The sequence below is a fragment of the Ailuropoda melanoleuca genome, chromosome 8 (assembly GCF_002007445.2).
Source record: "Ailuropoda melanoleuca isolate Jingjing chromosome 8, ASM200744v2, whole genome shotgun sequence".
In the NCBI taxonomy this organism is placed as follows: domain Eukaryota; kingdom Metazoa; phylum Chordata; class Mammalia; order Carnivora; family Ursidae; genus Ailuropoda; species Ailuropoda melanoleuca.
Genome location: NC_048225.1, coordinates 65,905,584 through 65,931,212, shown reverse-complemented (window position 1 = coordinate 65,931,212; position 25,629 = coordinate 65,905,584). Strand labels below are relative to the sequence as shown.

The 25,629-nt window shown below is 44.2% G+C and overlaps 1 protein-coding gene across 1 annotated transcript in view; it reads left to right on the top strand.

The window, feature by feature from the left end:
• The first annotated feature begins 3,746 nt into the window (after window positions 1–3,746).
• SCCPDH (saccharopine dehydrogenase (putative)) overlaps window positions 3,747–25,629 on the top strand; it is a 42,319-nt gene continuing 20,436 nt past the window's right edge. The window contains exons 1-5 of the mRNA XM_002923916.4: window positions 3,747–4,083; window positions 5,536–5,648; window positions 11,731–11,811; window positions 13,884–14,013; window positions 17,430–17,479. Coding sequence (XP_002923962.1) covers window positions 3,894–4,083; window positions 5,536–5,648; window positions 11,731–11,811; window positions 13,884–14,013; window positions 17,430–17,479 — 564 coding nt within the window. The 5' untranslated portion in view covers window positions 3,747–3,893. The remainder of the gene's footprint in view (window positions 4,084–5,535; window positions 5,649–11,730; window positions 11,812–13,883; window positions 14,014–17,429; window positions 17,480–25,629) is intronic.

Here is a 25,629-nt window from a genome sequence, read left to right as displayed (position 1 = left end):
TATAAAGTCATTTTTATTAATTAATTTAAGGAAGCTCTATGCCCAGCGTGGCTTGAACCCACGACCCCGAGATCAAGAGTCCCGTGCTCTACCGACTGAGCCAGCCAGGCGCCCCCTGCATTGATTTTTTTAAAATATTATTTATCTTGATTATTCAGGGTTTTTTTTTGATGGATCCTTAAATTTTGTACTCAAGGCCCAGAGAGGCCCCCTAGTCCTGGCCTTCACACTTTTAAGAGTGCCTGTGACATGTGATCTCTTGATGTAAGGAGAAATAAGTTGGTCTTCATCCCTGGTTCCTGGCACAGAGACCCTACAATTCCTGTAATTTCCTGAGTGAAAGAAATGAGAGGAGCTTCTTTTGTTATTCATAACAAGCAATGGTCAAAGGTACCTGAGTTTATGCTAATGAGCTGAGTCTTCATGGGTCCCTAGAGAGCTGCTGGGTAGGGTCTGGTTCCCCGCCACCCTCCACCTCCCATCTCCCACTCCGGAAGAAACAACCGTCTTCAGAGAGCTGGAATTTTCAGTTCCACCACCAATGGGGAAAATTTTATCGATCATGCGTCCAGTCTGGTTGTGAACGTATCCGCAGGCTGGGAGCATGAGACACCCCGACTCCACAGGAATAGAAGCTCTGTGCTTGGGACCCTTTTGGACCTCGTTCCATGTACCTCTTCATCTGGACATTCATTTGGATCCTTTAAAATATCCCTGATGATAAACCTGCAGTAGTAAGTAAAGTGTTTCACGGATATTCTGTGAGACATTATAGCAAATTACCAAACCTGGAGGGGGTTCATAACCAAAGAGTCAAAAGTATGGATGGCCCAGGGCTTCTGACTGGCATCTGAAGTGGGGGGGGGCATCTTGTGGACTGAGCCCTTCACCTGTGGGGTCTGCACCACTAAGTACTCCCACCACGGTGGAGTTCGAGTTACCAACGTGACTTCACCTGGCTCATAAAATTCCTGAAAATCGGACAGTTGGCTCTCATGAGTATGAATGGCCTCATTGCACCATTGGATACGTAGCTTATTAAAAATAAAAACATTAAAGATAATAAAGAAATGTCTCAGGATTTGCATAGAGACCTTTTAGTTAACAGATTTTTAGTTAGAAAAAAAGAGAAAGTGATATGTAAAAGGGAAAGAAAAAGACAGAAGTAGCACCTAATTGGTAAAAAAAAAAAAAAAAAAAGAAAAGGACTTAGTGTCTGTTGCTTTCCAAAAGATCAACCCAGACTAATTTCTTTTCCCTGAGTCATTTTTAGCATGATGGTCAGAGGCTGGTAGAAACAATGGGTATTGAGAGATGGGCCTGTGTTGTACTATTAGGCAACTTCTTGTCTGCTGAGCGCACCTGTTCTAAAATGTGGTTGCACATGAGGGATTTTCTGATTGTATTGGCTACTTCGCCTGCCTTCTGTTTACATGTATCCACTGGAGGTTAACAAGTGATTCTGGCAATCAGAACAACTTAGAGGTGTCTCTCCATTTCTTCTTCCCTTCACATTCAGCCATAACTGTCATAGTGGTTCTTAAGTATGGGTCATACCTACCTCTGCTTTCTGCCTCCTTCCTACAACCCCCACCTGGCAAATATAGTTCTCTTCTGGAATAGCCTGAGAACTCCCTCTGTGTTCCTTTCTCTCTTTCTGATTTGTTGTGTCAAAGATACATAAAGCCAGGGGGCACCTGGCTGGGTCAGTCGCTAGAACATGTGACTCTTGATCTCAGGGTCTTGAGTCCAAGCCATGCTGGGTGTAGAGCCTACTTCAAAAAAAAAAAAGAGAGATAAACAAAGCCAGATACTAGGTGAAGTGGTAAGGGCAGATTTTAATCAGTAATATATTAATGTGCTAGGAAAGAGTCCAGTGTGAACTGAATTCAACCAAGCTGGCCTGTGAAGGAATAGGGAGCTCCATAGAGTCAGGGAAGAGAAGAATGACAAAAAGTGGGAAGACGGGGTTGGTCTATGTGAAACTCATCGGGGCTTGGTAATTAGAGCTCACTACCCTCCTGCAGAGGCAGGGAAGCTGGGGCCCTATCTTCAGAGTCGGTTGGAACAAACAGTGAATTCTTTTGGCAGCCTTGACTTTTCTCAGGCAGTCACTTTAAGCATCATCCTTGGAAGGCAGCCTTGAGCTGTTACACACTTCATCAGTGTTTGTTCAAGGCCTTAGAGGCCAAGGTTGAGGCCTCGTTGAGGAGAGGGCTCAGAGGGGCCTGGCTGGAGTTTGCTCTGGGAGAGAAGCCATGTTACCTGGCGAACATTCGAGCTGATAGTCCAGGCATCTTCCTCTCTTTTCAGGCCCCAAGTCATAGACGGCTGGGTCTCTGACTTCATGGAGATGGTGGCCAGTGGCCTTGTCCACAAGCCAACCTTGTCTTCTCTTGTACGACAAGGGGGATTTCCTTCTCCTTGGTGCTACCCGTAGAGCTGAAATGACCCTCTGTGCTGGGCCCCCGGGGGCAATACTTCAGGTGGAGGATTCCTTCAAGAAGAGCCTCACCTCCTGGGACTGCTTGATGCAAAAGCAAATTCTTCCAAGATGCTTGTCACTGTAGATCAGGCCTGCTTTTGGAGTTTGAATAAATGGACTTGTACAGATTTTACTCTTTCTTTCCTGGATTTTCTCTGCTCAAATAAGCGTTTGTGAGATTTGTGCATATTGTTGTGTGTTGAAATGGACCCAAAAATGTGCCCTGGGGGCCACAGGAATCTGGCCTCACGGGCAGGACGACAGATGGTGAGGCATGATTCCCACAACTGCCCCTTGCCCCTTCTGCAAAGCCAGCCTCTGCTCCTTTTTAAAAATTATGATTATAAAAGTCCTATACACTTGTTTTAAAGCCCAAATGCTTTAACAATATAGAAAGGTAAAAATTTTAAAGTACAAGTCCCTTTCTGCTTGCAAAATTCATATACATCCACTTCCCAGTTATAATCACTAGCACTGCTGACAATAGCTTACATTTAGTGAGCTCAGCCAACGAGAAGCTACTCTGAGCTCCCAGTTTATTCCAATGGACTTTTTGTTCATAAAATCCTTCCCAGTCTCCCCTTTTCTTCCATAAATAAGGGCTCCCCTCCTTTGTTCTGGAGACTTGCATCTGATTTTGCCCTAGCTCATTTTGGATTGCAATTCTCTGCTATTTCCAAATAAACCCATTTTTGCTGCTGAGATAGCTGGCCCGAGTCACTAAGCAAATCCTACATCCGAAGGGGAGGAGGTGGTAGCGACACAATTATTTGGAATTCTGTGCTGGGAGATGTCTCTTCTCCCCCACGCATTTACTAATTCACTTATGTGTATTAAAATGTTTCTGGATATATGAATAACACAGCTCAAAAAACGTCTTTCTTTTGCATCTGGAGGATCGCCCTAGCCTCCCAGCTCAAAGGCAGGCTAGCTCTGGGAGCTGCTTCCCCAGGGAGCCGCAGGGCAGTGACAACCATGAAGGGGGTCCCCAAATCCCTGGGCGGAGGGCGCAGGGGCACCAGGGCGCTGCAGCCTTGGGCCCCAGAACCCATTCGCCCTCCACCTGCCCTGACTTCGCGAACACTCCTCGGCCGTGGCGCTTGGAAAGCAGTTCTCGCGGTGCGGGGTCCCTCCAAACACTGGGAATTGCTGCCAGCTCCTTCCTGGTGCAACGCTCTCCCGAGCCCTCCAGGCGCATGCGCGGGCGTGGGCGTGGGCGTGGGCGTGGGCGTGGGCGTGGGCGTGGGCGTGGGCCTTGCGCGGCGGCGCGCGCGAGGCGTCGGGAGCGCAGCGTGCCGGCGGCGGCCTCGCTGGAGGCAGTTGCTGCGCGCGGTACTCGGGTCGCGGCGTGAGACGCAGGCGCGGTGGACTCCGCCTTCCCCGGGCTTCGTCTCGCTGTGCGCTCGTCATGGTGACCGAGGCGAGGCCTTACCACCTGGTGGTGTTGGGCGCGTCTGGCTTCACCGGCCAGTTCGTGGCCCAGGAGGTGGCCCGGGAGCAGGTGGTCCTGGAGCAGAGCTCCCGTCTGCCCTGGGCCGTGGCGGGCCGCTCCCGGGAGAAGCTGCAGCGAGTGCTGGAGAGGGCAGCCCTGAAGCTGGGTAAACGGGCGGAGGAGGGGAGCGGCGTCCCGCTCGGTCCAGGGGTTCGGGTCGCCGGCAGCGAGCGTTTGTCCTTCCGTGGGGGGGGGGCGCCCCGAGGGCTCCCCGGGCCGGCCGGACGTCAGGAGCGCTGCTTGGCGGTGTCGTGGCCTTGTACCACTCCATACAGGCGACCCAGCTATAAATGCGTGTCTCCTCTGTTGAATGCCCCCGTTGGCGTGGCGGGTCCCGTTGGCCCAGCCGCCGAGGACTTCAGTTCTTCCCCGGCTGGCCGACCCGGTCTCCCTCTAGAGCAGGGTGCCTGGTGGGGCTGGAGGGCCCTTGATCGTGAGGTCGGAGGGGAAAAGAGGGCACTGGTTTCCTTGGGACTGTTTGTCCTCTCCCCTCGCCTTGGGTTTTGGCGGTGGGCGAGGAAGCTTCCCAGGTTTTGGTAACGTGGTGGCCTTCGTTTTGCAGTTGCTTTTTTTGCTTGAAAGAACTCGCCAGCAGGCTTACTCTGTTGCATTCATTCAGCAGTTTTACTGCGTGGTCTTTTCCGTGCCGGGTCTGTCCTAAGTGCTGGGCATGCGGGAGTGACTGAGCGAGACCGCGCACACACGTTTAGGTCTCCGGAGCTTTTAACTGTGGCTCCTTCCCACCCGAGCGTCCCTCATACAGACAAATGCATCTGCATTCTTCCGTTTCATCTTCATCTCACTTCTGAATCCACACAGAGCCTGGGAGTATACAATCCTTTTGCTGCCACCACCAATATACACTCTTGACCAAAGAGCTTTTTGGTGTTTTTGTATGTTTTACTTTTTCAGGAGAAATAATTTCACTGTTAAAATATTTTCTTCCATGTCTTTTTCCTGTTCAACAATACTGTACAGGTGCAGCCTAGCTACCTAGCATTCATAATGCCCAAGTTCAGTTACTGTGGGGAATGCACCTTGATCCAGCAAAACCTGCATTCCACTAATTCCCATGATTTACTCATTATAAGCCTGTAATCAATGTTCTTACCTAGACTGTGCTTTCTACCTTAGAGTCCTTTTTTTATTCTTAGGTTGATGTTAAGAACCCCTTTTTACCTGCACATTTTGTCCTGTGTAATTGGTTGCTAGTTGATGAGAAACTGTTTATAATGGAATTCTTGGCAGAGAGGAAATCAGGACAGTCATCGACTCAGTATCTAAATGATTGCTAAATTGTCATTTTACACAGGGTTATCGTTGCTTAAGTTAGATTTTTTTTTAAGGTTTAATGATTTTTTTCCTAGCAATCCGTAGCATTAACTCCATTTTCCATATAGCTTTTTTTTTCTTTTCTTTTTTATTACCTGGTTTTAAAGAGTTTATCTCTTGTCAGTATATTTAGTAAGTCTGCCATCACTGACTACTATAAAAAGACAATCTGGAACATCTAATACTGTATCAGGATTTGCTTCAAACGATTTATTTCTTATTTCAGGAAGACCAACACTCCCGTCTGAAGTTGGAATAATAATTTGTGATACCACGAATCCAGCCTCACTAGATGAAATGGCTAAACAGGCAGCAGTTGTCCTCAATTGTGTGGGACCAGTAAGTCATCCGCCCTGTTTTGTGTCGGAACAAACAATGTATTCATTTCCTGAAGAATCTGGTATTTGCTATTCCAGAGGAACATAAAGACGGGGGACAGAAGAGTTGTTTCAGGGCTTCAACCCTGTGTGGGGGAGTTTTCACTCCTTGTGAGGAGCCCGTGGATGTGACCATAGTCTCCTGAGAGAGAGAGAGAGAGACAGGCTGTCTGTGACACCATCTCAGGGACTGGGTGCTGGTTCCCTCATTGGTTACTGCTGTAATTGCCAGCTTTTTTTTCTTACTGCATGCTTCTTAAGTAAAAAATGCTTAGCATATACCCCTAATATATTTTTTATTTATTGATAAACGATATTCCTGTATTATTTATTCAGTACATAGTCATTGACTGTGTATTACATGTAAACTGCTCTAGAGTGGCTACCTGGGACATAAGGGTGAACAAAACTGAAAATCCCTCATGGAGCTTACAGCCCAGTGGGTGAGACAGAAAAATAAGGTTATAGTTGCAGGTAGTGATAAGCGCTTTGAAGAAAAATCAAGCAGGGTAAGGACACAGAGAGATTGGCGCACAGGCTCTGTGAGGCGGACGGGCAGGGAGGATCTCTGTGAGGACCTGACATTTGTGGTGAGCCCCGAGTGAGGTGAGGGGTGAGCTGCGGGAGGAGTTGAGGAGAAGCGTGCTCCAGGGAGGGGCGGCTACAGATGTCCTGAGATGAGCGTGGTGTGTTTGGCAAGATGCACAGGAGTGCTAGAGAGGGCGGAGGTGGGAAGTTAGGTTGGAGAGGAAGCCAGGAGTTAGGTCAGAGGGTATGGCAGGCAAGGTCAGGGTTTGAAGCACGTCAGAGTCTTTGAATGGCTGAAAGCAAGAGCAGGACTGATTAACAGTTTTGTAGTTCTTTGTCTTCAAAGAGGAAAAACGGGGTAATAGGGGCCCCGCAGGGGAATGGTCCGGGCACGCCGAGCACAGGATGGGATTAGCAGAGGTGGTGAGAAGCGGTTGGGGTCAGAGGATGCTTTGAGAGCAGATGTGGAGGATACGCTTTTGGCCTGTGTCACAGGGTGAATATTGGTGACATTTACTGATCTGAGGAAGCCATCATAGTTGCCAAAACATTTGAAAACTAAGCACCTAGGAAATTGATAATAATGTTTTAAATGAAAGCAGAAGGGTTTTTTGATTATCCAGTAAAAATGTATTTAAATTGTTTATTTAGATTAATCTTATTCCTTTTTTTTTTAAGATTTTTTTATTTATTTGAGAGAGAGAGAGAGAAAGCATGAGCAGGGGGAGGAGCAGAGGAGAGAAGCAGGCTCTCCGCTGAGCAATGAGCCCCTTGTGGGGCTCAATCCTAGGACTCTGGGATCATGACTGGAGCTGAAGGCAGGTGCTTAACCGCCCGTGCCACCCAGGTGCCCCAAGATTAATCTCACTCCTAATTAACTTTGGTTCTGTGCTCTCTTGCTACAACCATTCTCTTTTGTATATCCTCGGCCAGCCTCCTTGCCCTTCCCACCGCAGTACTCTGGAAAAACCCAAAACTGGTGTGTGTGTGTGTGTGTGTGTATGTTTTATTTATTATTTATTTTTTAAATTAGTTTCAGAGGTAGAGTTCAGTAATTCATCAGTTGCATGTAACACCCAGTGCTCATTCTATCACGTGCCCTCCTTAATGCCCAACACCCAGCTACCCCATCTCCCTCCCCCCCCCAGCAACCCTCACTTTGTTCTCTAGAGTTCGGTGTCTCTTATTGTTTTCCTTCCTTTCAATTTTCATCTTATTTTTCCTTCCCTTATGTTCGTCTGTTTTGTTTCTTAAATTCCACATGTGAGTGAAATCATAAGGCATTTGCCTTTCTCTGACTCACTTCACTCAGCATAATACACTGTACCTCCATCCACATTATTGCAGATGGCAAGATTTCATTCTTTTTGATGGCTGAGTAATATTCCGTTGTATATATGGACCACATCTTCTTTATCCATGTGCCGAAGGTCATCTGGGCTCTGGCCATAGCTGGGCAATTGTGGACATTGCTGCTATAAACATTGGGGTTCAGGTGCCCCATCGAATCACCAAAACTGGTTTTTCCAGTTGTTCCAGCCCCGTTACCTGCACTTGAACCCCCTGTTGGCCGGTAATCCAGTAGCTCTGTGTGTCTCAAGAAACCTGCATCCCCTTGCTGACGGTCCTGCTTTAAACATGTGGTGACAAGCCCCACGTGGGGCCCCAGCACTTCCAGCCACCCTGTTCCGCTTCCCCAGACTGTTTTCTCTCCTACGTCTGAAGCAGAGTTTTGCGTCGTCTTTTTCTGCACATTTTTAGCATCTTATCCCTCTTTCCTCACCGATCTGATGATTTTATTTCCCCTTTTTTTCTCCACTATGACAATAGAAGCTGTTGAAAGAGAATTTCTTCACCCGCGTTACCCCAACTCTGCCTCACCTGTTTTGAGGGAAAACTGCCCCGCTCCTCCTGGGTGCAGGATTTGAGGAACCTCATGTTGACATTTTCATCACATTTTCCCTTCTACTGGACTGTTTCTGTGCCCCCTTTTTAGCCAGACTCCTTGAAAGCGTTCTCTCTCCTTCTGCGTCCACGTCCTCAGCTCCCGCTACGTCCTACACCACTCTTGCCAGGCCTCTGTAAACCTCCCTGCTTCAGGAGCCTGCTCTGCTTCGCCCTCACCAGCTCCCCGAGCTCAGCTTGATCTGAGCTCTCCGCGTTTGTCCCCCTCGATCACGTCCTCTTGCATTTGGCTTCTGGGGTCTGGCCCTTCCCAGGTTTTCTGCCTGCCCACCGGCTCTGTCCCCATCCCTTCTGTTGCGTCTTCTCATCTCCCTCTAGGTACCAGAGGCTCAGAGCTCGAGCCTTACAAGCTCTTGTGTACACTCTCTGAGCCAGGCTTCTAAACAAACATTATTAGTGTTGTAATAAAATACATGTAACCAAAATGACCGTTGTAGCCATTTCTGTGTACAAATCAGTGGCCTTCGGTACAATGACAGTGTGTAACTCTCACCATCTTATCTCCAGAACCTGTCATCATCCCAGACAGAAACTCTAACTGGGTCAGGTTTGTTTTCGTTTGGTGCTTCCTACTGACCATTTTGGGCCAGCATTTTTGAACAGTGTAGTGTAGTGAGTTGAGACTCACCTTAAAAAAAAAACAAAAAAACAAAAACCAATCAGATAGCCTAGAATAGAAAATAAGGTGAACTACATGTAATATGGGTAAGTGCTGGGTTGTGAAACTTCTATTCCAGTTAGATATATTTGTGTGCAGGCTGCTGCGTGAAGTGGATTTCTCAGCGCGGGTTGTGGTCAGAAAGGTTTTAAATGCATGTGTATGCTGATGAAGTCTACGTTACTTGCAGTGAGGACTGCCCCCTAAACTCCAGACTGGTAGATCAAGCCACCTTCTTGATGTTTCTGCTTGGATGCTTCATGGGCATCTGAGTCTCTAGGGTTTGGCCCCCCAAACCTCCTTCCCAGGCTCTCCTGGGATTGGCATTTTCACTTTGCCAGTTTGGGATCATTACCTATTTCTCTGCAGGTTTTTGTTTGTTTTTACCTCTTTGTCTATTTTGTGAAGATTTATTTGGTTAAAAACCAGATGATAATCTATAAAACTACTTAGCCATGTGTAAACAAGCATTAGGTTGAAATATACCAAAAATGAATGAAGGAGGGTGTCACTGTGGCCCCCTCTGCATGTGGGGCACTCCCAGGCTGTCCTCAGGGTCCCTTGTGTAGCCTCCATTCTACACGTGACCACTTCATGTGGCCCAGGGAATGGGCCTAGGTCAATTCATGTATTAACTATTAATAAAATTTCTTTGTTTTCTTTGTGTTTCCTATAAAAAGTAGCACGAATAAACATACTGATATGTATTTCCACAACTGAGGGCCTGGGTCCGTGGGCCCACTGAGGCAAGCCTGCCTGCATAGGAGACCCCCCCACCCCCACTGAAAGCAGGATTGCGGTTTTGATCTATAAGCTAATTGGCTTCACTGGGGGGAAGGTCTCTTCTGAGATCAAGGTTTGTTACCGTTTGTCCATTTATCTCATAAAAGCACAAGGGTAGAAAGTAGAGAAAAATCAAAAAACATACTAATATAGGGACATTAGTGCAGAAGTCTCAACCTCGGATTGCCTGGAGGAGAGAGAAGGTGGGCCAGTTGAGGCAGAATGCAACGTGGTGAATGGGGGGACTGTGGCGAATAGGGAAGCACATACTCTTTCCAGAAGGAGCTCTTATTATTTCAAAAACCCCATTAAGGCTTTTCTGCAGCTCGCCAGTACTTCTAGATAAACCGAGTGGCTGACAGGCCGTAGCTCACAAGCTGAGCATGGGGAGTTAACACAAGGCCAGAAGGCTGAGACTGAGGGGCTGGGAGCTAGCCTGAAAGCCACAAGTAGAGGAGGGGGCTCCGGGTTGTGGAGGGTGAAGAAATAGCACGTTTAGGAAACTACAGGGAGTTGGGAGCTGCTGGAATATGAGGGTGAAGGGGTTGTGGTGTGACCTGATGCTTTTTGTGACATGCTAAGAACTTTGGACTTTCTACTATAGTAAATACAGGCACTGCCGAGCTAGCCAAGGATTTTAAGAGATATGTATACGTGATGGAAGCAAAGGTGACTTCAGATTTTTATTTTAGAATAATAATTTGGTGTTTCTTTGGACATGGGGCTACCTTGGCTGCGGTGAAGCCAGTTACTTTGTATAGTAAATCGCATGAGAGGTGGTAAGGGTGTAAACTCAGATTTGGACGTGTAGACGGGAGGGAACTGATTTGAGATTTTTAAGGAACTAATTTGATAAAACTGGGTGACTTCCAGGGTAGGTGGAGTCAAAAACAGCTTCTAGGTTTCTCACTTGAGAATTTTGAGGAGAGTGATGCCATTCATAGTAACAAACTTTCTCCTCTTCTGTTGGTCTTTATTTTGGCTGATAGTACCCATAACCCCCATGTCCATTGGTCCTCTTGTCTGTCTAATCTGTAAGCCCAGTCATTTCTGCCTCTTTAATAATCTCATGTATCCGTCCCCTTCCTTAGTTGAGCCTTTCGTCATTTCTTATCAGCCGTGGGTTTCGTTTTCCAGTAGGGAAGGCAGGGTGATGTTTTCTATAAATCTTACACCATTGTTTTATTTCAAATTCTCCAGGACAGCCTAGTAATCCTGGTCTGACCCCAGTGTTCCTTTCCAGGCCCATCTTTCCCCTTTCAACTACTCTCAGCTTCAGGTACCCTAACCCTTTCTCACACCTTCATATATACTTTTCCCTTTATCAGGATTTTTCTTTTTCCTCGAAAATCCCTATTCTTCAGAATTCAACTCAGATGAATCACTTGTTCTGTTAAAACTTCCCATTTGGTTTTCAGTTAGAGGTTAGCACCTGTTCCTCTAATTCCATTGTGCCTCACAGTTTACACTGTGAGAAGTGGCATGGCACAGTTATGTGATTTTCTTGATTTATCTTTCGGCTCCTTTATTAATATTTGATTCTTTTTTTTTTAATTTTTAAAAAAAAATTTTTTTTAAGATTTTTTTTTACTTATTTATTCGACAGAGATAGAGACAGCCAGCGAGAGAGGGAACACAAGCAGGGGGAGTGGGAGAGGAAGAAGCTGGCTCAATAGCGGAGGAGCCTGATGTGGGGCTCGATCCTATAACGGCAGGATCACGCCCTGAGCCAAAGGCAGATGCTTAACTGCTGTGCCACCCAGGCACCCCTAATGTTTGATTCTTAATAACCAAGACTGTACTTGCACAACTCAATGGCATTTCATTCATTTATGCTTGCTAAGTGAGAGGCACCTGGTGGCTCAGTCAGTTCCCTGTCAGACTCTCAGTTTCGGCTCAGGTCATGGTCTTAGAGTCGTGGGATCGAACCCCTGCATCAGGCTCTGCACTCAGCCTGGAGTTTGCTTGAAAATCTCTCTCTCCCTCTGCCCGTGTCCCCCTGTATGCATGCATTTTTTTTTCTCTCTCTCTCTCTCTCTCTCAAATAAATGAATAAATCTTCAAGCTTGTTAAGTAAGAGTAAACGTTTGGTTTTCTTTATTCCCCTCAGTACCGATTTTATGGAGAACCTGTAGTAAAAGCATGTATCGAAAATGGAACCAGCTGTATCGACATCTGCGGAGAACCTCAGGTGCGTCAAATGAGAGAGAAAGACAGCATTGGCAGCACAACCTGTGTTAGAGCAGAAAATATCTCGTGCCGTTTTGCAGACCAATTTTAGAAGTCGGTGACCCCCCCTGGTGCTGACAGCTTGAAGGAGAGCGCAACAGGTCTTTTCTTCCATCTTCTTGACTTTTTTTCTTCCTTGCCACCTTGTTTCTTCCAGGTTTTGGTATGTAGGATGTGCTGGTTTCAGTAGCTGCTGCCCGCTGTGCATGGATTTAATTAAAATGGGGCGCTATGTGTAAATTCTTAGAATCTCACTTTTGTAACTTTGTCATAGTGAATTTCCTTTCTGTAATCAGACACCTTTACAACATTACAGAAAAGGAAGTGTGAAACCCTCCAAACGTAAACATTTTAGATATTCACACTCGAGGGCTTACCACACGCCCGACACTCTGCTAATAAAGCATTTTATGTCATCAGAATGTTCCACATTCCCGTAAAGTTGGTATCGTCTTGCCTCTTTTGTGGATGAGGAAACTGAAGCTGAGGCGGGTTAAGTCGTGCGGCTCAGAGTCCTGCCACCACTCACTAGAGGAACCAGGACTCCAGCTGAGCTTTGCCTGGTTGCAGGAAGTGGATGTCTGTAAGCACCCAGCTCCTCAGAAACCGTCACCTCCTCTGTCCCTGCATTCCCTGCTATTGTCATCCCCAGTGTGCCAATATAGTCATGTGCTGGAAACTCCTTGGAAGGGGGAAATTATCAAAACTGATTCAAGAAGAGGTAGGAAACATGAATGAAACAGAAACCAATTCCTGTCTTATTTAAAAAAAAAAAAATCCCAGCGCAAAGAAAATGATGAAACATTTCTAACATACCCTATAAGCTACAATAAAAGTGATATCAAAACCTAATAAAGATCCAGACTATATAAAGAGCTCTTTAATAACACAATAACGCAATAACACAAATTCAAATCACCCAATTAAAAATGGGCAAAAGGATGAGTAGAGACAAATGTTCTGTGCAGAAGAACCCCAAAGAGCTTGTGTAACTACTCCACCCTCGAGGCGGGGAGCATGACTCCCCCCCTTCTTTGGGCGGACGCTGCACGTAGTCACGCCCTCCCAAAGAGAACAGTATGGATGGGAGGGAAGAAGAGAATAACTTCACGGTGGCAAAGCCAGACAAGTAACTACCTCAGCCGGGTGTTCAGGGCCACCACCCGTGCTGGTAAGTCATGGTGACGGTACGGACCCTTGACAGAATGTCATGAAATGCTGTAACCCCAGGGTAGTCAGGAGAAAAATTCCAGTAGTGGCGCACACTACAAAATACCTGATCAAAAGTCCTCAAAACCGTCAGGGTCCTGAGAGTCTGAGGAGCCTTGGGACACATGGCAGCTAAATGTAATGTGGGTTCCTGGGGGAGAAAAAAGACATTAGGTAAAAACTAGGGAAATCTGGATAAAGTATGGACTTTAGCTAATGATAATATTACCAGTATTGGTTCATTAATTGTAACAAATGCTAATGGAAAAACTCTAACAGTAGGAGAAACTGGGTCGGGGTACATGGGAACTCTCCACTACTCAAATTTTCTGTGAATCTCAAACCGTTCTAAAAGTAATTTGTAAAAACAGGCAGAGGATTTCAACAGACGTATTTCTCCTCTTCCATGCCCTCCTCTCCTAGCACTTTCTTCGCCCCAAGTGTATATCTGCACCGATCCAGGTCTGTGATAATGTCCCCCTGAGTAGTAGGATTTGCGTGATGTTTTCTTGCTGTCTTTGTATTTTTTGGCATGTTAATTTAGTTTTTCGTAATATTACTTTTGCATTTAAAAGTCATTCTGAAAAAGTTAGTAATGTCATTAAGTCAGATCCGCCTGTGCCCCACACTACTTGGCACGTGGTAGATGCACAGTAAATATCTGCCGAATCAGTGGAAAACATCTCCACAGTAAATATTTCACTAAAAGCCGTATTGGTGAGCATTTTCAAAAGGTAATTCCTTTGTCTTTTAAGGTCTGTCATTTAATGCTGATTTAAATGTTTCTGTATAGCTCTGATCGGATTTTTGTCCTGAATTTTGTAGTTTCTGGAATTAATGTATTGGAAGTATAATGAGAAAGCTGCAGAAAAAGGGTCTTATATCATTGGAAGCAGTGGCTTTGACTCCATCCCAGCAGATCTGGGCGTCATATACACCAGAAATAAGATGAACGGTAATTATCAGTCACTAAGCAGTAATTGAATTTAACAGTAGAAAATCTTCATGTTTGTAACTGTGACAAACTAAAATCTAGTTGGGAAGAGAAACATAACTATGAATGGGTAATGCTAAAACACATGATTTGTTTGGGGCACCTGGGTGGCTCAGTTGGTTAGGCATCCAACTCCTGATTTCGGCTGGGTCGTGATCTCAGGGTCGTGGGATCAAGCCCTGTGTCAGGCTCTGCGGTGGGTGTGGAGCCTGCTTGGGATTCTCTCTCCGCTCACCCCTGCTCTAGGCTCTCTAAAAAAAAATAAAAATTTTTAAAATTTTAAAAATAAAAAAAAACCCCACATGCTTTGTTTTTAACACAGCTATACTTGTTATAAAATGCTGTTGACACTATTTTTTGAGATGTGGTTAGTACTGTGTGTATTCCAAAGTGAGGAATTATCCATTGTCTCAACTTAGTTAAGGTTAAAGCTGTAAAATTTCTGGAAAAAGAATATCTGACAGCCGTTATAATTCAAACTTGCTTGGTTTAGGAATTAACACATTTAAGAATATAATTTTTGTAGCTGTTAAAGGTTTACTCTTTTTTTAAGATTTTATTTGAGAGAGCATGAGCTGGAGGAGGGGCAAATGGAAAGGGAGAGGCAGACTCCCTGCTGAGGCGGGAGCCCAACGCGGGGCTCGATCCCAGGACCCTGACATCATGACCTGAGCCAAAGGCAGGGGCTTCACCGACTGAGCCACCCAGGCGCCCTTATTATGCACTGCCTAAAAGCTTTTTGATGTAAATAATACCAGTTTAGAACTAAAAACCCTTTCTCTTATAAAAAATTGGGAAAAATTCAATGTTATGGTTAAACAGTGGAAGTTACTAATGTCCTGCATATTGTAAAAGGGTCCATTTAGAAAATGACATGAAACAGGTAACTCTGGTGTCATATAAACTGTCTTAGAGCTTAACAAGATGGAAAGTGTTTCAGTTTATATTGAAAAGTTAACGTAACTCAAACCAAAGCTCCAGATACATAGTACCAAAAAAAGAAGAAAGCTACAAATCAGTCTTGCTTTGTGGAATTAGTAGTCAAAAAATGCTAAATAAAATTTTAATAAGTATTCAATGGCATTTTTTTTAAGAATTTATTTATTTATTTGACAGAGAGAGAGGGGCAGCCAGCGAGAGAGGGAACACAAGCAGGGGGAGTGGGAGAGGAAGAAGCAGGCTCCCAGCGGAGGAGCCTGATGTCGGCCTCGATCCCAGAACTCCGGTATCATGCCCTGAGCCGAAGGTAGACGCTCAATGACTGAGCCACCCAGGCACCCCCAATGGCATTTTAAAAGGATAATATATCAAGACCAAGTTTATTAGGAAGTTATGTAATCGCCACATCGGTATATTGAAGGTGAAAAGCTAGATGCGCATCTCAGTAAATGATTTGAAAATTCATGCCATTTACCAATTGCAGATTTTTAGGAATTTAGGGATAGAATACTTTATTAACAAAATTAATATCGGAAGACAATAGCCAATATCATACTCAGTGATGAAATGCTAGAACCATTCCAAATAAAAAGAACAACACAAATTGAACATCTTTTTTTTTTTTTTTAGAGGTTTATTTATGTATTTGAGAGAGAGAGCTGGGGAGGGACAGGAGAGGAAGAGAGTCCCAAGCAAACTCCACGCTTAGTGTGGAGCCTGACATGGAGCTCGATCCCAGGACCCTGAGATCAAGACCTGAGCTGAAACCAAGAGTGAATTGCTTAACTGACTGAGCCACCCAGGTGCCCCCCAACTGAACATCTTTAAAACACTGAATCTTAAAATCATGGACCTGGTAGGTCTCCATTTATCAAAAAAATACTTTTAAGTCTCTAAAATTGAGACATTTTCTTCATGATAGTTTTACATATTTCTTCCTAAGGTTTTTAAAATATTTAGTAGTATCTGTTATTTCGAATAGGTTTTTTTTTCTTTTAAGGGAGAAATATACTTTAAGTCTTGTTTAAAAACTTTGTCTTCAGCTACTGAACCCTGCACGTGAGCATTTCAACAAGTGTTCCCACTGACGGTTTGGTACAAGTGGTCCACATTTTATTGCGTGTTGCCTTAGGCGGTCCACGTTCTTTCTGTGGCTGGGGTGGACCACGGAGCCATAAACCCAGGCTGCGCTCTCTTAGCGATCCCCAGAGTCATCTCAGGGAGTTACCCTTCATGGTCACCTGGCAACATCTAGATGACTGTGGTTATCATTGTTGATGACAAGGTCGTTCGTTCTCTTTCTCAGGATCAGCTTCCTAAGGCCCCAGATTTCGTTTTCTCTTGGAATTAAAACTAGGAACACCATCTTAAGAAATTGCTATATTTTGGGGCACCTGGGTGGCTCAGTCGGTTAAGTGTCTGCCTTCGGCTCAGGTTATGATCTCGGGGTCCTGAGATCGAGTTCCGCGTCAGGCTTCCTGCTCAGCGGGGAGCCTGCTTCTCCTTCTCCCTCTGTGCTCTCGCTCTCTCTCTCAACTAAGTTAAAAAAAAAAAAGAAATTGCTATATTTCATTTTATCAGATTTTGAGAATTAGTCCATTAGATTTTTCTTTTGTTTTACTGCTCTTGAGAAACTCAACGATTAATTAACCAGTGTGCCTATGTATTAGTCCTTGTGGTTACATAGTTGATTTCTCCCTCTTTTTCTGGCTTTGATTTTCTCTTCTTTATACTTATTATATTTTTATTTCCTTTTAACAGTCTTATTTTAAGTATTTTATAAGCCATCACAGAGGCCATTTTGATAGGTTTTCTGCACATTCGTTATTAATCACTACTACTAAGCCTTCTTGAAAGCAGTCATACTGGAAAACAGAATTCATCCCACAGATGTAATTCTGAGAACTGTGTGCTGACGGCCTTCCAGAGTGAGTGCGTGAACTAAATCGTTGCCTTGTTGGAAGAGATCTTGAGTGTCAGTTTGAATACTACTAGAACAGATCTTGCCAGTTCTAGCCCTTAGACTTTATTCTAAACTGCCCTTTCTGACAATTTACCTGGCTTCAGCTGCTTCGTAAATCTGTTTCCAGTCACATAATGAACCTATTACTAGTACAGATTTTCTGACTATATCTGCTGTAGGCTTGATAAAAGTGGTCCCTAAATAAATAGGAATAATTTGGGGCGCCTAGGTGGCTCAGCTGGTTAAGTGTCTGCCTTCGGCTCAGGTCATGATCTTGGGGTCCTGTGATTGAGCCCCACGTCGGGCTCCCTGCTCAGTGGGGAGTCTGCTTCTCCCTCTGCCCCTCCCCCCGACTCATGCTGTCTCTCTAATAAATAAATAAATAAAATCTTTTAAAAAATAGGAATAATTAATTACTGTATGGCTTAGTTACGTAGATTTTATTTGATTTCACTTTACTGTTCTGCTCTTGTAGGCACTCTGACTGCTGTGGAAAGTTTCCTGACTATACATTCTGGACCTGAGGTTAGTTTTTCTGTTTCTCAGCTGTTTTTTAAAGTTAACAGTAAAAATATTTTGGAAATGACGCACGCCTCCTAAAAAGATTTAGATGAATTAAATTTCATATATATTTGTAATTTTTAGGGTGTGAGAATCACTATGTTTGGTTTAAAAAAGTAAAGATGGTAGATTGCTGGGAATTACTTAGACTTAAAATAGAATTTTGTTAAAACCAGCTGCATGGTTCACTGTATTAGAATGAGTTACCATGATCCCAGCACCAAAATAGCTCCATTGTTGTGTAACAAATGCTGTCAGCCAATTCAGTCCTCACCTTAGTCCAAGTCTGTGCACTTGTGGGCCTCACAGTCCGGTGCTGTCGTGGCCATAAAGGATAGATGATGTCATCACTGAATGTCCAGCCTGTTTGGGAACATGAGACCTGAGATGGCCACATTCCTGGAGGCCCGTGTTTACAATAGGAATTTTATCGCCAGCAGGGTCTGACCCTATTCTAGGTGTACACTTGAGGCTCTCTTTAAAATCCATTCATTCAACAAGTCCTCTGTGGTGGCACAAATATATATAGTAGTGCAAGGGAGTGTGACACAGAAACGAAGAAGGTGCAAATCTGTCCTGGAAGAGATAATAACGTAGCTTGGCAGGAGAGAGATTTTAAAGAGATCAGGTGAAATACTGTAGGATTCTGAGAATGGAGAGTAAATCCAGCTGGGAGGCCAGAGGTAGGAGCTGTCTGGAGAAGCTGGGCATGGACTGGGTTTCAGAGGTTGGTGCTGTGGAGCTGGGGGGAGAGGGAGGGGGTAGCATCCTCAGGACGTAGCTGCGGGATGGTATGGAGCGTGTATGGGTAAGAGTAATGGTTCTAGTCATCCAGATTGTGGGATCAGGTAACACAGAGCTGTCTAAAACACGCTAAATCTGTGGTTACAGAGAACAGGCACTGGAAGATCCGAAGAAATGGAAGTGATAGTGGGCCAGGGTACTTGGGGAAGGCCTCCTAGAGGCCTTGTGGAATGTAGCCCTGAGAAGGAAATAGCATTTGGAAGATCAGAGACAGTCACCTGAACAAAGGTGCAGAAGCAAGAATGAGAGACGTGCTTGAATTTTGGGGAGCATGAGTAGAACCCAGCTCCATCTGGTTTAAACCAGCAACATGAAAAGGAATTTCCTGATTCTGCAGGTGGATACTTCATATCTTCTAGGTTCCTCTGTGCGGCCCTCAGCCTGGCAGGGAAGGGGCTGGCAGTCCCAGGGATACATTGTCCATAAAGTTCCTCATTTCCCAGGAACAGCTAGCAGAGTTGATGTATCACATGATAGGAAAGATCAGTCAAGTATTGGGCCATTGGGCTATTCTTGAGCCCGTCAGTATGACCTGGTGTAACGACGTGGGCCGATTGCCTAGGCCTGGGTCACAGGCCTCTGGAGGGGGGACCACGGAGTCAGGCCCATCTGTCCAACATGGAACATGTTCCAGATAGGAAAGCATTTTATACGCAGAAGACGAGGTGGAGGATCGCAGGGAATTGCTGCAGGACCGACAAAACCTGGATGTCACAACAGAGAGATCGTGAGAAAACTGGTAGAGCAGAAAAGAAGCTGCTTTTGAAAGAGCAGCAGGAGATGCGGGGGAAAGACGAGATGACATAATGACAGCGTCTTCCCTTTACTAGAGGGATAGAGGAGCCTCTGCTTACTGAGTCCAGCCAGCTTTTGAAGCAGGACTGCCTAGGCTTGAATTCGGGCTCGCCACTTCCCAGTGACGTGAGCGTGGGCAAGTTACCACACTGTCCTCATGGTGCCTCTCTTCCTTCATCTATCAGAGGAGATGGTAATAGTATCGACGTCATATGGTCGCTGAGTCAGTGACTCTAAATCATAACACAAGTTGGCAGCCAGCAAATTGCTCAGTAAATGTTATTAAGTATTATTTTTATTAATATTATTTGAAATTAGAGTTGGGGCTTAACTCAGGACAAGAGAGTCGAAGCATCCATACGAGTGCCGCTCCCTCTCTCTTTCCCCCTAAAGCGAGATCCACAGCCTGAATTATACAAGGATGAGACAGAGTCTGTGTATCCCTAGTCAGTGAATTGTTCTCCTGCCCCTCCTTATCTTTCTTTTTTTTTTTAAAAAAAGATTTTTATTTATTTATTTGACAGAGATAGAGACAGCCAGTGAGAGAGGGAACACAGCAGGGGGAGTGGGAGAGGAAGAAGCAGGCTCATAGTGGAGGAGCCTGATGTGGGGCTCGATCCCATAACGCCGGGATCACGCCCTGAGCCGAAGGCAGATGCTTAACCGCTATGCCACCCAGGCCCCCCCCCTCCTTATCTTTCTTTTCCCCAGGAGCTTTTTTATTTTACACACAAAATTGTACCATAGGCCACATGCTGGCCTTTCAGAGGATTGAAATCATACACTGTAGAATAGTCGAGTCTGTCCAGTCAGTCTTCCCGCAGTGATGGAAATGTTCCGTGTGTGTGTGTGGTGGCTTACATAGTGGCTATTGTGGCCTAGAGCAGGTCAGCCCATAGCCTTTTTTTTTTTTTTAAGATTTATTTATTTATTTGAGAGAGATAAAGAGAGCGAGCAAGCATGAGTGGGAGGGGCAGAGGGAAAGGGAGAGAATCTAAAACAGACTCCATGCTGAACATGCGGCTCGATCTCACAACCCTGAGATCCTAAGATCACGACCTGAGCTGAAACCAAGAGCTGGATGCTTAACCGACTGATCCACCCAGGTGCCCCAGGTGCCCCAGCCCATGGCCTATTTTATATGCCCACAAGCTAAGGATGATTTTTGTATTTTTAAAGGGCTGTAATAGAAATACAGAGAAGACTATGTAGTAGGGACCATCTGTGGCCTGTAAAACCTACGAGTGGGACCATTTAGAGATCATTTGCCATCCCCTATCCTAGAGTGTGTTTTGGACTACAGTGCGATTATACCAGAAATCACTGGAGAGAAAACATGAAAATCTCTGTATATTTGCATAAGATGGAATGTGTTTTAAATTTATGTCATTAACCCAGACCTTTTTTCTAAACTCCAGATTTAAAACATCCAGTCACCTACTTGACATCTCCACTTGAACACTTGATAGATCTCTCAGACTGTGTCTTGTCCATCACTGACCTCCTGTTACTCCTTTCCAAATGTGATCCAACCCCGGGTCATTCGTATCCATCTCAGTTGGTAGTGGCGTTCTTCCCCACGTTCAGATCAAACAGTGGGATCCTCGCTCTCTCTCTTCTCTGAAACCGAAATCCCTTCTGTCAGGAAATTCTGTTGATTCTGCCTTCACGATATGTCGGAATCTGGTCACTCGTCAGCACTTTTCTGTCTACCGCCTTATTCTTGCTACCTCCTGTCCCTATAGTGTCCCTGCTCAACACAGAGCCAGGATGGTCCTTGTCAGACCTCACTTGGATTGCGTCCTTCCAGTAGCATGCAAGAATATAAGGGATGTGGCCCCTGTTCCCTGTCCAGTCTCCCCTCCCACACGTCACCCCCGTTCATTCTCCCTCATTTACACTGACCTCTGTGCCCCCTTGAACCTGCCAGCACACTTCTGTCTGTCCCCTTTTGTCTGCTCCTCCTGGAAATACTTCTCAGAGATGTTTGCGTGACTGACACCCTCATCTCCTTCAGGTCTTTTCTCAAATGTCTCTTTCCTGATCAAGTCCCATTTAAAATTGCAAACTTAATTCCTTTGCCCATCATTTTCAGTTCATCATATCTACTCTTCTCCTTTTTTTGTATAGTACTTCTCACCCTCTGAATCCTATGTATTGTGTTTTTTATTGAGTTTGTCCCCCTCTCTGGAATTTGAACACCACAAAAGGAAGGATCTTTGTCTGTTTAAGTCACCAAGCACCCAGAACAGTGCTGTTCACATAATAGGAGCTCAGTAAGTGTGGCTCACTTGAGTGGACAAGATGAACTTAATCTTAATTCTAAAACCCTACAAGAACAATTGCAGAATGCAAAAGTACAGTACAGTTTCATGTTCTAGGAACATAGATGTAAACATCCGGAATAAAATATTAGCAAATTAAAAGCAGTAATACATAAGAAAAATACATTTTGACCAAGTTAGTTTTAGAGAGGAATGGGAGGTTTGATATTACATAATTGTTATAATCCGCGTCACTAACAGGTTAAAGGAGGACAGTCTTATGATCATCTCAAAAAATAGAGAAAAAGTGTGGTAAAATGTACCATCTATTCATGATGAAAACTTACAGCAAGCCAGGAGTAGAAGGGAAGATGATCTTTTTTTAAAAAGCTGTAATAAAGATGATACCCAGTGTTTAACATTGAAAACTTTTGCTCTGAGCTCAGGAATAAGATCTGGGTGCCCATCACTTCAGCCAGATCATAGCCAGATCAGTAATGCAGGAAAAAAGAAAGAAACTGTATATAGGTCAGAAAGGAAGAAACAAGGGGTGCCTGGGTGGTTCAGTCGGTTAAGCATATCTGCCTTTGGCTCAGGTCATGATCCTGGGATCCTGGAGTCAAGCCCCACATCAGGCTCCCTGCTCAGCGGGGAGCCTGCTTCTCTTTCTTCTACCCGCTCATGCTCTCTCGCTCTCTCTCTCAAATAAATAAAATCTTAAAAAAAAAAAAAGAAACAAAACTGTTTGCAGCAGATCATATAATTGTGACTGTAGGAAATTCCAAAGAAATCTGTAGGCAAATGAGTTTCGTAAATTGCTAGAAAAATTCTTTTTCTTACCTGATTTCCTTGGCTAGACCCTCCAGTACAGTGGGGAGCAGAAAGTGGCGCGAGCTGACATCCTTGTCTAGCTGTGAGTTTTTATAGATGCTCTTTATCAGGTTGAGGAAATTTCCTTCTATTCCTAGTTTGTTGAGTGTTTTTATCGTGAAGGGTGTTTTATCAAATGTTTTTTCTGCATCTATTGAGATGATCATGTGGTTTTTGTTTTTTATTCTCTTCTTACAGTGTATTACTTAAGATTGATTTGCATATGTTGAACCAACCTTACGTTGCTGGGGTAAATCCCACTTGGTCATAGTGCGTAATCCTTTTATATATTGCTGGATTTAGTTTGCTAGTATCTTGTTGATGATTTTTGCGTCTATATTCATAAGGAATATTGGTCTGTAGTTTTCTGGTGATGTCATTGTCTGGTTTTGGTATCAGGGTAATTAGTACTGGCCTTTTAGGAAGAGTTTGCCAAGAATTGGTGTTTTTCTTTAAATGTTTGGTAGAATTCATCAATGAGATCATCTCCTCGGCTTTTCTTTCTGGGAAGTTTTTTGATTATTAGTTCAATCTCTTTACTTCTTACAGGTTTACTGAGATTTTCTATTTCCTCTTAAGTCAGTTTTGGTAGTTTGCATCTATGTTAGTTTTCTAGGCCTGTCAGAACAAACTACCCCAAACTGGATTGCTTAAAAAACTGAAATTTATTATTCTCACAGTTCTGGAGGATAGAAGTTGGAGATCAAGGTGTTGGTAGGCTCGGTTCCTTCAGTGGCTTTGAGGGAGAATCTGCTCCATGTTTCTCTCCTGGCTTCTGGTAGTTTGCTGGCTGTCTTGGGCATTCGAGGTGTGTAGATGCTGTGCTCTGATCTCTGCTCCATTGTCACATGGCATGCTCCATGTGGGCATGCCTGTGTCCACATTTCCCCTGTCTGTTAAGGACAGGGGCTTACCTACTCCAGGATGACCTCACTCTAACTAATTATGTCTACAACACCATTTTTTTTTTAAAGATTTTATTTTATTTTTATCTGACAGAGATAGAGACAGCCAGTGAGAGAGGGAACACAAGCGGGGAGTGGGAGAAGAAGCAGGCTCACAGCAGAGGAGCCTGATGTGGGGCTCGATCCCACAACGCCGGGATCACGCCCTGAGCCGAAGGCAGACGCTCAACCGCTGTGCCACCCAGGCGCCCCTACAACACCATTTTCAAATAAGGTCACATGTCAAGTTATTAGCAGTTAGGACTTCAGCCTATGAATTCGGGGAGACACAGTTAATCTGTAACAGTGTCTTTCTAGGAGTTTGTCCATTTCATCTAGGTTGTCTCATTTGTTGGCATACAGTTGTTCATAGTATTCCCTTAATCTCCTTTTTGTTTCTGTAAGGTTGGTAGTAATGTTCCTTCTTTCATTCCTGATCTTAGTAATTTGAGTGCCTTCTCTTTCTTTCTTTCTTTCTTTCTTTCTTTCTTTCTTTCTCTCTTTTTGTCAGTCTGGCTAAAGTTTTGTCTCTCTCTTTTTTCCTTTGCTTGTTTTCTTTCTTAAATTCCACCTGCAAGTGAAATCATATGTTATTTGTCTTTCTTGGACTTACTTCACTTAGCGTAATACTCTAGCTCCATCCATGTCATTGCAGATGGCAAGATTTCATTCTTTTTTACGGCTGAATAATATGCCAGAGTCTGTGTGTCTGTGTGTGTTTATCCGTTCATCTATCAGTGGACACTTGGGCTGCTTCCATAATTTGACTATTGCAGATAATGCTGCAGTAAACATCGGGGTGCATGTATCCTTTTGAATTAGTGTTTTTGTATTCTTTGGGTAAATACCCAATAGTGCAATTGCTGGATCATAGGGTAGTCTTTTTTTTAACTTTTTGTGGAAAAAAGCCACTGTTTTCCACAGTTGTGCACCAGTTTACATTACCACTAACAGAGCACGAGGGTTCCCGTTTCTCCACATCCTTGCCAACACCTGCTGTTTCTTGTGTTGTTGATTTTGGCCATTCTGCCAGGTGTGAAATGATATCTCATTGTAGTTTTTATTTGCATTTTCCTGATCATGAGCATCTTTTTATGAGTTGTCTATTGGCTATCTGTATGTCTTCTTTGGAGAAATGTCTGTTCATGTCTTCTGCCCATTTTTTAATTGCATTATTTGTTTTTTGGGTGTTGAGTTGTGTCGGTTTTTTTGTATATTTTGGCTACTAACCCCTTATCGTATATGTCATTGGCAAATATCTTCTCCCATTCAGTAGGTTGTATTTTAGTTTTGTTGATTGTTTCCTTCGCTGTGCAGAAGCTTTTTATTTTGATGAAGTCCCAATGGTTTATTTTTGCTTTTATTTCCCTTTCCTTGGGAGGCATATCTAGAAAAATGTTGCTACGGCCAATGTCAGAGACATTCCTCCCTGTGTTCTCTTCTAGTTTTATGGTTTCAGGTCTCATAGTTAGGTCTTTCATCCATTCTGAGTTTATTTCTGTGTATGGTGTAAGACAGTGGTCCAGTTTCATTCTTTTGCATGTAGCTGTTCTGTTTTCCCAACACCATTGTTGAAGAGACACTTTCCTGCTTTGTCAAAGATTCATTGACCATATAATTGTGGGTTTATTTCTGAGTTTTCTATTCTGTTCTGATCTGTGTCTGTGTTTTGTGCCAGTACCATACTGTTTTGATTACTATAGCTTTGTTATATGACTTGAAGTGTGGAATTGTGATATCTCCGGTTTTGTTTTTCTTTCTCAAGATTGCTTTGGCTATTCAGGGTCTTTTGAGATTCTGTGCAAGTTTTATTTTTTTACTTTAATTGTAATTTTAAGTTTTTTTGAGAGAGAGCTCGAGCGGGGAGGAACAGAGCGGGAGAGAGAGAGAATCTCCAGCAGACTCCATGCTCAGCATGCAGCCCAACACCAGGCTCAATCCCACGACCCTGAGATCATGACCTGAGCCAAAACCGAGAGTTAGATGCTTAACTGACTGAGCCCAGGTGCCCCAGAGACCTCATACAAATTTTAGGATTGTTTGTTCCAGTTCTGTGAAAAGTGCTGTTGGTATTTTAATAGGGATTGTATTAGATCCGTAGATTGCTTTGGATAGTAGAGACATTCTTTGAGCCCATGAGCATGAAATGTCTTTCCATTTCTTTGTGTCATCTTCCGTTTCTGTCCTCAGCATTTTATAGTTTTCAGAGTACAGGTCTTTAACCTCTTTGGTTAAGTTTATTCCTAGGTATTTTATTATTTTTGGTGCAATTATAAATAGGATCGATTCCTTGATTTCTCTTTCTGCTGCTTCATTACTGGTGTATAGAAATGCAACAGATTTCTGGGGCGCCTGGGTGACCCAGCAGTTAAGTGTCTGCCTTAGGCTCAGGGCGTGATCCCGGCATTGTGGGATCGAGCCCCACATCAGGCTCTTC